The sequence below is a fragment of the Podarcis filfolensis genome, assembly GCF_964270895.1.
Source record: "Podarcis filfolensis genome assembly, chromosome: 8".
In the NCBI taxonomy this organism is placed as follows: Eukaryota; Metazoa; Chordata; class Lepidosauria; order Squamata; family Lacertidae; genus Podarcis; species Podarcis filfolensis.
In genome coordinates this window covers 50,338,718-50,352,965 of record NC_139611.1, presented here as the reverse complement: position 1 = coordinate 50,352,965, position 14,248 = coordinate 50,338,718, and the positions used below count along the sequence as shown (strand labels likewise).

The 14,248-nt window shown below is 39.2% G+C and overlaps 1 protein-coding gene across 2 annotated transcripts in view; it reads right to left on the bottom strand.

Annotated features, from left to right (window-relative positions):
- The window catches only part of NFATC3 (nuclear factor of activated T cells 3), a 52,071-nt gene that overhangs the window by 12,179 nt on the left and 25,644 nt on the right, over positions 1 to 14,248 (bottom strand). For both annotated transcript variants that reach the window (XM_083624859.1, XM_083624860.1), the window contains exons 4-8: positions 6,698 to 6,897; positions 5,338 to 5,510; positions 3,614 to 3,754; positions 2,601 to 2,656; positions 1,136 to 1,262 (exon numbers count right to left, since the gene is read on the bottom strand). In XM_083624859.1, coding sequence (XP_083480985.1) covers positions 1,136 to 1,262; positions 2,601 to 2,656; positions 3,614 to 3,754; positions 5,338 to 5,510; positions 6,698 to 6,897 — 697 coding nt within the window. The remainder of the gene's footprint in view (positions 1 to 1,135; positions 1,263 to 2,600; positions 2,657 to 3,613; positions 3,755 to 5,337; positions 5,511 to 6,697; positions 6,898 to 14,248) is intronic.

Here is a 14,248-nt window from a genome sequence, read left to right as displayed (position 1 = left end):
TGAGTCTCATGCAGATGTCATTCCCAGCCACGGTAAGCAATATATATCTTTATTAAGGTACATGTTAGAGATTGCATGCACAAGGTCCCATATTCAAGATGGAATCTATGCCACACTTAACTATAATAGAATTAATTGTGCTGTTAGAAGTCAGAAAGAAAAGCCTGGAACCTGAACTGCTACCAACTGCAAGAACCAGAAAATATTGTGCCCTCCTCTCCTTGGCTATAATCACCCACATATATCTAACTCTGCTGTCTTTGTATAGATTTTAATTGTAAGCTGCTTTGAGAGTCAATCTTTGCTGAAAGTAGTGAATGAAATATACACAACTATTGATCATACAGGTTTATATTACCTAAAGGTTTTCACATTATAAGCACTGGAAATTGTGAAGAATGAAGAACTTTTTACAAGCACTTTATGCAAATTTTTAAAAGCTGAGACCCATCTCAGTATGCAAAGTCAACATTCAGTGTAGGAAGCATTATTTTTGAATCAGTCTGACTGTCATTTTATGGCATAGCTTGTTTATTTTACATAAACGGTCATGATAATATGAATAAATTTTGCTTTCAAAATTAATAATCTCTGTGTGTAGTGAGATAGCATAATTTTACAAAATGTGTGTACCATTACTATTGTTTTAGACATCTTGATATGTTTAACTCAAGACAGTAATACTATATACATCTGAGTAAGTTGTATATGGTTGGTTTGAGCCAGATTGTCAAGAGTGGGAGAGATGTGTATTAAAAGTGAAAATACTGTATTTTCCACCCAGCATTGGCATTCACATTTATTCTGCATTTTGAAGGGCTTTTCCTATTTCTAACCTTCAAGCTCAAAAGGTAAACAGTTTCTCCCCTGATCTTGGGTCAAGAACTACAATTAATGCTTTCAAAATACTGCTGGATGCACTTCTCAACCTTTTATCAGCTGCCAAGAATTACAGTGTTGTACAAAACATCAAGATCCAATTTAGGCACTTTAATAGCCATAGCCAAATATAATTGCAAAAATAATTTTTAAAAAACAGGTACCCCAAATCCAGGTTAAGGGCTATTGAAATTTGAAACAAAGAACATTTTGAATTTCACCCTTGATTTATACTAGAAAGAAGGTATGTATGTACCTGGAGTGTAAGTAAAACGCTGAGACTGACTTTTTTTCCTCTTGCCATTGCAAACATAGAACTGCACCTGGACAGTAGCTGTAACTGTTTTGTTGTGGTATGGAGGAACTTCAAGAACAATTGTAGCCTGAATGAAAAACAAATGAAATTTGCATATTAAAAGCAAGAGCAAACATCTTCCCCTAAATAAGCCTCGTCCTCTCCAAGATCAGCTGGCAAAGCATATGCTTTCTCCCCTAAAGTACTGTACTATTTGTTAGGCTACCAAGCAGAGACTTTTAAGTGGTGGCATCTTTTTTACAGAATGGCCATCGCTGGGAAAGTTCAATAGGCCACCTCCCCATCTCTCCACTCCCTTTCTTTTGTATCCTTAAAAGTCACAGAAAATCTAACTGTGATTTTAAATTTCTTATAAAGCAGTTCCTTGATGCAGGACAAATCATCATATTAAGGTTTTAATTACGTAAAGTATATTCCAGAATTTTCATTTGCTAACCAAACATCTATACTACTGGACATGTCAGTGGCACATAAATTCAACTTCTTAGACATGGCTGGGTTCTCTGTGGCTAAAAGGTAGATAAAGGACTTCTGCTATATTTGCTGTAGTATGTTGGAAATCTATTATCCCCTTTTTTCTTCACACAATTTTGGCTCCTTTTACATCCCAAGCCCCTGGGCTCAAATCCTTTCCACTACTCCAACACCTATTTTTAGTCTTTTCCACCTCCTCTGTTTTAATATCTTTTTTTCTCCTTGTTTCCAGATAGTACTCTAGAAAGAAACCTTTTTAATATTAATCTGGCCTGCCCAGGATATAGCTTCAGGAGCTCTTTCAAACCCAGAACTCAGTTCTCAAACATATTAAGCAGCAATAAGATTATGTGGGTGCCTTTCCCCCTCATTATTGATACAGCTCTTTGGCCTACATGATCAATGTAGACAATACAGAGCTGACAGGCAGTATCTCTCTAGGGTTTCATAATGGAATTTTTCTCATCCCCCACCTGGAGGTGCCATAGACTGAAAGCTGCACTCTTTTGCACACAAAGCATGACTACCACTGAGATAAGCCCTTCCTGAGCAACCATAATAGTCACAGCACTCAATGGAGGAAAGGCTCTGCATCAGAAATTCTGAATTCCAGGTAGGGTCTGCCACCTTTCAGTGAAGTCCTTGCAGAAAGAACATAAAACTTCCTCTTACTGGCCAATTCTGGTCTAACTGCCATGCTCAAAGCCAACTCCTAGAAAAACTAGCTAGCTCCTACATTCTGCAAACATTTTTTGCACCCCTACTGATATGTAAACACCCATGAAGTAGATCAGTTATACTTAAACATTTAACCTTTCTGCTAGAATGAGAAAATTTATGGCTACCCACATTGTGCTCAAGTGTCTGCCAAGCTGCTTACAAGGCTACAGTACATTTAAAAATAATTCCCCACGTTTAAAAGAAAGCTCACCTCTTGACTCCTTTCTCTAATTATTTTTCCTTCCACCTCCCACTGGGGCCTTCCATCTATCAAGAGAAAGATTTTAGTTGAAGTATCAAATTACTGAAAAAAAGCAATCTAATAATTAATGATAGACAAAACACAGACTGTAAAAATCCTTCATGCTAGTTTTCCTTTAAAAATCCAAAGGTATCTCAATACACGAGATCCCCAACATTTGAGTTATGCATAGTACTGACACAGAATTGCCTTGATTTAACTGCTAGCAAAGAGTCCAGAAAGAAGAATACTGTATAGAAAAGGTAGGTTTCAAAGAGGAATCTGAAATAGGGGAGAGAAGGAAATTGTTGTTTTGGCACATTCATAACTAGTGGCTGCTGCAATTGCAGAATAGCTTGCATAAAAAAGGAGTGCAAAGAGAGGCTACACTTGGAGGTGGGGAGACTTAAGGCTCCTTCACCTGCTGAAAGAATAGCAAACCAGGTTAAAAATCACTGGGAAAGTAAGAAGCAGCACCTTGGTAAGGGAAAACTCTGCAATAATTCTAAGCAGCTAAAGCTTAGAATGTGCAGAAACAGTGGCTGTTGCTCTACACGAGTTTCTAATGTCACTTCTGATGAGAAATGTTGTAGGGTGTGTTGAATTTTTCAATTCCCAAAATGAGGGCTGATGAAAAGTTGTAATATGATTTGAGAATTCAAAAGATATTTTGGTTAAATTAATATAATTTAGGTTTTTTTGGTAAATAACTACATAATATTGACTTTTACATTTTTGTAGAATTTTGTGGAATAATCTTAAACTTGTGTTATTAAACAAATTGTGAAAAAATGTTGGGAAATTGCATTAAAATCATTAAAAATGATTGCCAAGTACTTGCAATTATATATTGCTAGTAGCTCTGTTATTTATATATTTAAAACATTCTATATTAAATTGCATACTACAATTACACACATGCATGCACACACACACACACACACACACACATATAATTCACTAATGTTGTGCTATATACTCACCTTGCCCCTTTTCAAGAAATATTATTTTTGATTCTGGAAGGAAATTCGATCCAGTAACAACCATTTCATGGCCTCCATTTACTGAGCAACTGTTGATGTTGTATTTCTCTATCTGAGGAAGTTCTTGAGCCGATCTCTGAGCTTTGTGAAAAAGATGTACAAATATAAATAAGCATGCTAGAATTATAGCTAAGAGGGTAAGGTGGCCAAAGCCTGTATTTACCATTTAAAACAGTGTGCATCATTTAAACATAATTATTATCGTAGATAGGTGCTGGTAATCATGCAGTGTTCATTTTCCTAAAGAAGAGGAAAACAAGTTTTTCTTATCCATATATCATTATCACTAAGTTGGTTTCAAGTCAACTATGCCCCTTCTATGAAAGGAAAATGCTAAATTAGAACAAATTTTATATAAATCTGCTATGAGGCACAATTTAAGCTATTAAAATGGGTGGAAAATCCCATGTTGAAAACAATGCTACATGACTCAAATAATGTTTTTCAAAAGAAATTGTGGTTCAAAAGCGTTTATATCAAAATGCAAGTTATTTTGTGAGGGTATGCATCAGATTTGGACAAATTCCAAATCAAAAACTGAAGTGGGACATATTCAGAGCTTTTATTAGCTGAAGGGGAATCGTCAGAAATGCTACAAACACAAGTGGGGACCTCTAAACAGATTGAGGGGAATGTGACTGTTAAAAAAACTGTGCAGTAGATCTCCAAAAATGGAAACACTTCTCCCTAAGCTTGCCATTTAAGGGAGAAGAAGAGCTCTCTAGCTTCCAATCAGAGGGATTTTACCAGGGCTCTCAAATCAACTTTTGGGAATGGATGTTAAAGTAACATATCACCTTGTTCTTGTCTATTATGTAGTCTTTCCTAGTTCTGTTAGGGGTGTTTCCTTGGAAATGCTAGACATTTGAATCCCTCTGTCTCTGTACCATCTCCTCACAATCCACTCCTGTTAATCAGCTTTCTGATTTTTGGTGCCAATACAGCAGAACACAAACCTGAAGTTTCCCCATCTCCCGCTACACTCATTTATCATATCTCCCTAGCCCCTACACCCAAACTTCTGAAATTGTGCAGTTTGCTTTCCTAGAGTATTTGATGCATGCCATTTTTATAATAAAATTGTTTCCCACAAAACTGCAAATCACATTTAGTTCTCCTACCAATATTAACTTTTAAAGGAGCCCAACACAAAACCAAAACCCTGGATCTATTTGACAGTAATTTGGCAGTCTTTATCCATTCAGGTAATGTTATGCATGTAAATTGCATCTAATTTTATACCAGTATTTCCTTCCAGCTAGAAGCCCCACACAGCTAATAATAAGGCAATAATATATATTGCCATGCTAAATTCAGAATTCTAATATTACGTATTTCTATAACTATCAATATGGATCTAGCCCAGGCTTCCTCAACCTCGGCCCTCCAGATGTTTTGAGACGACAATTCCCAGCATCCCTGACCAGTGGTCCGGCTAGCTAGGGATCATGGGAGTTATAGGCCAAAAACATCTGGAGGGCCGAGGTTGAGGAAGCCTGATCTAGCCAATTAATCCAACAAAGGCAAAAACTCAACACAACAAAATAATAACTTAAAAATGAGTACAAATTAGCATCAAAAGGGGATGAATCCAACATGAAATCAGTTTTTATTTTATTAAGTGTACTCAATGAGGAACACAACACAAAGAAGAGAAAACTTACAGCATTCAACAGGTATTGAAGCAGCTTGAAGGGACAAGACTTTTCCATTAGGCTGTGGGATGTGAACTCGAAACACAAGCCGCACTCTTGTATTCTTCCTTCCAATATCTGTCTCCCCTTTACGAAGTTCTATGTCAGAATTGCGGAGTTTCAAAATACCTGCACAGTCAATACTATGGGAGACAGAGAGTTGAATGAAAATGTACATGTCAGGTGTTTCTTTTTATATAATTCAAGTATGCATATTTTATAGTTACTCATATTTTCCTTCTTGCTGTTTGAATGCTTGTCAGACATGAAACCAACATCCATGCACATTGTTCTTTACTAGCTTACGTTGGAATAGAGTCTCAATACTCTACCCCAGTACCATTAACAAATGCAAAAACAAAGAATGCTATTTAAAATGGCAGGAGTCACCCTTAGAAGCAACCGCAGCTGTGCCACACAAAGAAACAAAACAATCTCTTATTTTTCCATGAAATGATCATTTTAAAATGGCAAACTATGCATATAATAAAATGTGGAAGAAACTGGATACTTTTTTAAATTTGCAAAACACTAAACAGGCAAAGTATTACACCACAGGTATATGGTAGAAGTAGACAAACTATCCAACACTAAGGTCCACTCTGAAAATGTAGGAGTTGGAAGAACCTTGGGTGACTATTCCTATAGTTAACATATGCCAATGAAATTCTCATGAGTAATGCTCATGAAAATTGCACATGCCAGACTACAGCTGGTGGCTAGGGTGCACTTGTTACAAGCCTCATTCAGCAACTGTTACCTTCATGTATCACATTTCTTCCATCTGAACTAATAAATCTTGAGGGTTAGATTAAGCTCAAATTCACCAAGTCAGTTCGAATACAACATTCCTATCCCTCCAAACCACATGGTGAAGGCTCATGGACTCCTTCTTTATCCCACATACTCTCTTCCTAGTTTGAGCAAACCATAGTCTACTGTTGCACCCAAACTATGACTTGTGCAAAGGAGGAAGGGAAGGAGGAAATCTGAGTGTATGAGGGGAGGGAATGCACATGCCTAACCTGCCAAAACATGGGTTTGGAGATCAAAACATTACATCTGAGACAATCTATTTTAACATTCCTATTTGGTCAGATCTTAGTATTTTGCTATTACATGGACTAGAAGCATTTGCTTTGTTTGAAAAAAACTTTCAATTTTTGTAAACCGCTCTGAGGTTTTTTACAATTGAGCTGTGTATATGTTTTTTTAAAAAATAATAATTTCTGGAATCAATATGAATCATACAGAACATCACCTCCCTAAATATGGCCGGGAAACCTGGAATGCAATATGTTGATCTGCTTGAACGTATCTTTTGACGTACCTGGCTGACATGTTGTTTTCAGGAAGAAGTGGAATTTCCAAGACCTTTGTGCTTGCAATAATTATCTCTTGACTAGCAGTAGCAACTGTTTTACCCGTGATTCTATGCACTTGGTAGAAGGCATGTGGCCGTAGATAACGATCATCCGCTGTCCCAATGAACATCTGTAGGTTTACTGGCTTTTCACTATAACCCAGGAGCTAATAAAAAAGAAAAAAAGATAACTTCTGAATCCCGGTTTTGTAAAAGAAACTGGCTTTGCCCAAATACTAAAAAACAGACGTTAATGCATTAGGACTGTAAGTCATACATAAATACATTTACTTACATGAGTCCAAATAATTTAAAAGACATGATTATGGAGTCCACTGGTTTCGAATTTGTCTCAAGGTATACATTTTTGTAGCTGTACCTACTTAAAAAACTTTAAATATGAATTCTACTACCACCACTTAAAATAGTTCCCATACATTCATTGCAATCTTTGTAACTCATGAATAATAATAATAATAATAATTTATTATGTATACCCCACCCATCTGGCTGGGTTTTCCCAGCTACCCTGGGCAGCTCTCAACAGAAAATTAAAAATACGATAAAACATCAAACATTAAAAACATCCCTAAACAGGGCTGCCTTCAGATGTCTTCTAAAAGTCAGATACTTTTTTATTTCTTTGACATCTGATAGGAGGGCGTTCCACAGAGTGGGCGCCGCTACCTTAAAGGCCCTCTGCCTGGTTCCATGTAACCTCACTTCTCACAGTGAGGGAACCACCAGAAGGCCCTCAGAGCTGGACCTCAGTGAAGGAATTACAGTACTTTAAATATCACTTTACTGCTGAACAGAAATGACAGCAGCTTACTTAAACCCAACTAGTGACTTGACTTCCTGGCTCATCAAGAAATGTATCAAATACAATCAAAATTCACAATCACTCCCTACATTGTGTTGTGGGGAACATAATCACTGTATCCCAGGAATAAGAGATGAGACATCACCTGACAAGGCTGCTAGTCTGGCTCACCTATTAAGCATTCAGAAAGCTATATCCAGGTGCCAAATGAGGGTTAAACAAGAGGGGGTGCTCTTCACCAGCTTAAATTTCACCTAGATTCTACACCAAAGTGATGGGCGGGACAGGCAGAGAGAGATACTACTTGGCTGGAAAGTTGCCCATGTTAATTGGCCCCAATAAGGTAAATACAGCATTTTGACATTTATGAACCAGCATGGCCATACTACTGCCGGGTTTTCTACAAACTCCAACAGCTGTTGGGGACACGATGTTATAAACTAGGATATTTTAAGGAAGCAGCAATGTGCTGTATCAACTGTACTAATCTTAAATTAACTGCCACATAATGCAATGTGCTTGGGAAACTCAGTATAACTATTCTCCAATATTTTATTTTTAAACATTTACACTGGCTGGAAGAAGTTATAGACTTGTTCTGGAACAACAAAATAAGAATGGTTCTACATGTCTTGATCATCCTATGCTTAAAAAAGAGAAGTGTTTTACTAATCATGGCACTGGGGTCAATTAGACCACAGTGGTTAAGAACCTAAACTGTCCACCAATTCTCCCCATGCAAATGTTGCCCTGCAATAATGTTGCCTTGTATTTATTGAATACATTTATATATTGTACTTCCAACCAGGTTCCCTGGGTGGTTTGTGTAAACACAATTCAGAATAAAAACACTACAACAAGGCAATAAGCCCAGCCAAAAAAACCAAGTTAAAACCAGCAAGAAACACAGAAACAATTGAAACAATAATAATATGCAGCATTGTGTCATCTGCATAACCACAGACTGGCCAAGGCTTTCATATGCGTGCCAATCAAGCTGGATAGAATGGTCTCGGCAAATTTTCCCAGATCAATCTTCCTCAACATCAACTTAGGGACCATCTACATCAGCTCAGGCAGGGAAACCAATGGGAAGCAGGGTGGCTGATACACCAGCAGAATCCCTAATCAATCCCTAGACCCCAGTACAAGCCTGGCACATGACTGAACAGGATGACTCATGGAATTCCTATAGAGATCTCACAAGCCTATACTTATGCTTGCACTGAGTACCCAAAAAGGAACAGCCCAGATAGACTAACTCCTCCCAGCTCACCAAGTCTCAGTACTGCACACCAAGTCAGCCTCCTCATCCACAATTAATCACAAATGGATGAGGGAAAATTTTTTAACTGACTAACCTGGAATTTAGCACTTGTACCTGAAGGCCAGAGGGTAATCTAGTAAGGTTACCATAAACCATCTGGGTGGAGATGAGCTCTTGACATGATGGTGCTGAAGCAAAATGAAGATGGTAAAAAGAAGCACCTCCAGGAAGAACACAGGACTACAAATTCCGTTTTGGTCTTGTAATGTTTCTGCCTTATATACTACTTTTGTATCCTGCAGTGTTTGCTTCCATATTAGTGTTTCAAAACAGCCAAAATAAGCAGCTATACACTACTGTGTATCTTTGAACACTTGAATAATATTCTCTCCTACAGACACTTTGAACTTAGTGAATTCCAGGTTGTGTTGATGCACAACAGATGCCCAAAATATTTCTAGTGAACTTCAGGAACTTCACAGAAAGAGCATTGACTACTGTACTTAATGAGCACTACCTCAGCAAATGAAAGGAAAACTACTCCACCATTTAAGTCCAAGACTGCTTTCACTTGAACACATGCTCTTTCAGGAATATGTTGTCTGAACTGAGATTCTACCTTTTTTTAGGCAAAACTAAAAGTAAAGTACCAGATTCCTGCCTGTTCTTTGCTTAGGGTCTTTCTTGCGAAGAATACTTATGCCCACATTCACAATATGGCAACGTAACACTTTCCATGTACACTTTCAATATTTTGCTTGAAAAAAGTTTTATTTCAAGAGAATACTAAAAATCTATTTTGTTTACACAGTTGTTGCCATCTGCAGGGCTAGCTCTGAAAACCCCCAAAATACAGATATATAGATTAGGGATGTGTGATAAATCGCCGTATCACTGAATACTAGTATTGAAATAACATTGTGCTAAGTGTTTCACCAAGGCAATATACCGGTGAACAAAAGGTGGACACTAACAGCTTCCCAGGGGGTAGCTCATCTGAACAATACTTTACTTTGCAGATTACCGTATTTTTCCCTCTATTACACGCAGATTTTTTCTCCTAAAAAGTAAGGGGAAATGTCTGTGCGTGTTATAGAGCGAATGTGTGGTCCCTGGAGCTGACAAGCGTGAGTGAAGGCAAAAATCAGGCAAATATCAAATCGTCCGGAGAAGGGAGGAAAGAGGAAGCTGCTGCTTTCCTGCATTCTGCCTCAGGGTCTTACTGCCCACCCGCTTCTGTTTCCTTACTGTGTTTGCTCAGACGGAACAAAGAGCAGAGAAAACCCCTCCCCTCCAGGCAAGCAGAGTGGAAAACAGATTCCTCTCCGTGCGTCTGGGACTCGAAGGCAACATGCAGGTTGGGGGGGGGGGGGAGAGAGAGAGAGCGGGCTGGCTTGTGGGGGGGGGGGAACTTTTGCCTTCCTTTCCTCCCTCCGGTAAAACCCCTCTCCTGCATTCTTAGCCAGCTGCTTCTCTGCACACCCCTCTCCTTGTCGCTTCTATGTTTTTCCTTCCCTCCCTACTTAAAACGTGGTTCCAATCACGGATCCACATGGATCCTCAGGATCTTTGCATTGAGTCACCCCAAATTCACCATCAGATCACATAGCAATGATCTGATGCAAAAACAGGGCTGCAATGCTGCAAAAACATGGTTACAAAGCACGGATCCACATGGATCCTCAGGATTTTTGCATTGGGTCACCCCAAATTCACCATCAGATCACATAGCATGTCCATGGCTACAGCCTGCACCAAAAAAATCACGCACCCACTGTTTCCTGGGGCTGCAATGGTGCAAAAACATGGTTACAAAGCACGGATCCACATGGATCCTCAGGATCTTTGCATTGGGTCACCCCAAATTCACCATCAGATCACATAGCATGTCCATGGCTACAGCCTGCACCAAAAAAATCACGCACCCACTGTTTCCTGGGGCTGCAATGCTGCAAAAACATGGTTACAAAGCACGGATCCACATGGATCCTCAGGATCTTTGCATTGGGTCACCCCAAATTCACCATCAGATCACATAGCATGTCCATGGCTACAGCCTGCACCAAAAAAATCACGCACCCACTGTTGCCTGGGGCTGCAATGGTGCAAAAACGTGGTTACAAAGCATGGATCCACATGGATCCTCAGGATCTTTGCATTGGGCTACCCCAAACTCACCGTCAAATCACATGTCTGTGGCCGCAGCATGAAGCACAAAAATGATACATCCACTGTTTCATTCAGAATTTTTTTTTCTTGTTTTCCTCCTCTAAAAACTATGTGCGTGTTATGGTCAGGTGCGTGTTATCGAGCGAAAAATACGGTATTTGCTGGAATGGTATATCCGCCTTTGTTTGCTCTCTCCCTCCTAACCGATAAGAAAAGCCCTCCCACAAACCAGCAAACACTTTCAGCTTCACCAGTATCTTTCCACTTAAAGGGTAAAGGGATCCCTAACCATTAGGTCCAGTCGCGGACAACTCTGGGGTTGCGGCGCTCATCTCGCTTTACTGGCCAAGGGAGCCGGCGGTTGTCCGCAGACAGCTTCCAGGTCATGTGGCCAGCGTGACTAAGCCGCTTCTGGCGAAACCAGAGCAGCGCACGGAAACACCATTTACCTTCCCACCGGAGCAGTACCTATTTATCTACTTGCACTTTGACCTGCTTTCAAAATGCTAGGTTGGCAGGAGCAGGGACCAAGCAACGGGAGCTCACCCCGTCACAGGGATTCAAACCGCCAACCTTCTGATCGGCAAGCCCTAGGCTCTGTGGTTTAACCCACAGCGCCACCCATGTCTTTCCACTTAGAACTCAGCTAGTTATGTAGAACCTACTAACAATCCAGGAGGACCCCCCCCCCCCAGCTAGACAGTCAAGATGCAGCAGCAAACAAAGAACTAAACAAAGAACTGGAAAGCACTTCTTTCTTCTCTCACAACCCCACCAGTGAAAAAAGAGAAGGAAGCGTGTTTTTAAATTTTCTGGTGGTGTTTACGTTGTTGGTTCCCCCTAAATAACTTTCCTCCATGTCAAAAAGGAAGGGGTTTTTTTATTTAAAGGAGACTATATTTTGCTTGCTTGCCCTCCCTCCCTTGGATATAAAGGAAGAGCTTGGTGAGATGAGGGCTTTTGGGGGGGGGCTCTTCTGTGGGGGGGCGAATGGAGGGGAGATTTAGCTGGCTGCCTTATGCTGAAATGGGAGGTTGGGTACTATGTGAGAATGATGGGGAGGGTGTTTTTCAGTAAGCAGTGCAAGCAAATTTGTGTCTACTCACAAGCAAGCCCTACTGAATTCAATGAGGCTTGCTCCCAGGAAGGTAGAAGTTAGTTTAGTTGAACTCAGTGGGGCTTAGGCATGCAGAGATTCCACTTAGACCTCTGAGTGGGGAAGCAGATGCAACTTGGCTAGCAAATCACTTAAACAATTCTTAAGTTGGTTGAAAATATATTAAATATATTATATGGAAGTTTATTTAATATTTTTATTAAATCTACTACTTTCTTAAATTTTAAGGCCCTCCACCACCGCAGAGAGCCTCGTCAAGGCCCTCTGCTGCTGTGCAGAAACACGACACACCCTCTGCCACTGCAGCGAGGTATGGCAGGACCCTCTGCCGCCATGGGGAGGCCCAGCAAGGCCCTCCACCACCACAGATATGTACTGTGATATATAGAGTTATCATATTTAGCTGGTGATATATCATGATGTTGAAAACCAGGTATCACACAGTACAAATATAGATATATAAAATAAATAAATAAATAAAATAGGTTGTGCCAGAGTGGATGTTCCAACTGTATTGTGCTTTACAGTATTGTGTAGAGACTATTTTATTGTACATCTCCTTGGAGAGGAAGCTGAGGAGTTAAAAAACCAGAATAACTATCATCAATATTGTCTCAAGATTTTTTTTCCTGGCATTAAGGTTTCTGAGAGACATTTGACCATAATTCAGTGGTAGCGCACATACTTTATACAGAGAAGGTCCCAGTTATTTCCAGTTAAAAGAACCAGGTAACAAGTAAAGAACAAGACCTTTTCCTGAGACCCTAAAGAGCCATTGCCAGTCAGAGTAGACAGCCCTAGGACAGACAAATAAACTGGTCTGGTGTAAGGCAGCAACCTATGTCCCCACAATAGTTCTGTTCAATGCCGTCTTCCTTAACTACGAATCCACCCATGCAGAAGAGTTTTGCATGATTTCGCCCTTTACAAGTCTTCCAGAAAGAAAATGTGTATGTCTACTTGGAATGACAGCTGCATTGTTGTCCTTCTGTAAAATCCAAAATCCTCATACAAGTTAGGCAGTGATAAATCATCCCATAAATATTAAGTTTAATTAGATTACTGACACCAATGCCAGCCTGTTGAATATGCAACCATATGTCCTTTACACAAAGATAGTAAATTAAACTGGTGGTTGAAGGGAGAGGAGATGAGCTAGAAGTGTAATATTACAAAAGGGAGCACAGTATATTTAAAATAAATTTATATTTACTACCAGCATCTGCTCCAGTTAAATCTAAACACACTCATGTGCAACACAATCATACACTTTCATTTTGTAAACATAATCATATACTCTTCACCCAAGGGATCAAACAAAATGTTGTAAATAATGAAAAAGTTACAGCACACTGTCACTACTGACCTCTAAAAACCCTCCGCTAGTAACTGTATACTGTAACACACAACCCATTGCTTTATGGAGGAAACTCTGCCAAGTTGTTTGTGTGTTTCTGTATCGTTTCCATAGCAAAGGTCAGTGGATGCTAAGTTAAACTAAAGCTGAACGGCTGAAGAGAGAAGGTCACCAAAGGATAAGCTACAATAGTTTCCCCCTGAAAAAACTAATTGTACTAGTGTGTTACAGGTGGATAACTCTGCTTTTATGTAAAGCGAGATGAATTTATGAAAATCAGTATGTATGCATTTTTAATATTTGAAAATATCTAGAACACAATGCTTTCAACCAAAGATGCATGCAGATTTTTATTACAAAGTTAAACTTTGTTTCTGTTGTGTATGTTGTGATATGTGTGCATGCGTTGTTTAAACTTAAGAAAAGCAATAAAAATAAAATTTAAAAACAAGGTTAAGCTTTTGACCATATTGTTTGAATTAGTAACTGACATTTTGGAATGAAATAATGTTACCATATTAAACAGCATTAGAATTATTTTGGTTAGACCTTTAAATTTCCAGATCTGAAGTTACCATCTTATATAGGTCCTTGCAGAAAATAACCCACACAATCCAGATTGGGGGGCTACAAGCACAGAACTGGTGCAGAACAGGTACTTGTAAAAAATTTCAAAAATATAAAATGAGCATGCATATAGCAAAGAAAACTGAACAGGCAAACTTTAAAGTCATTTTAGTCAAAGTTCGTTTTTTGTATCTTCCAGTTTTGACTCCCCACTTCCT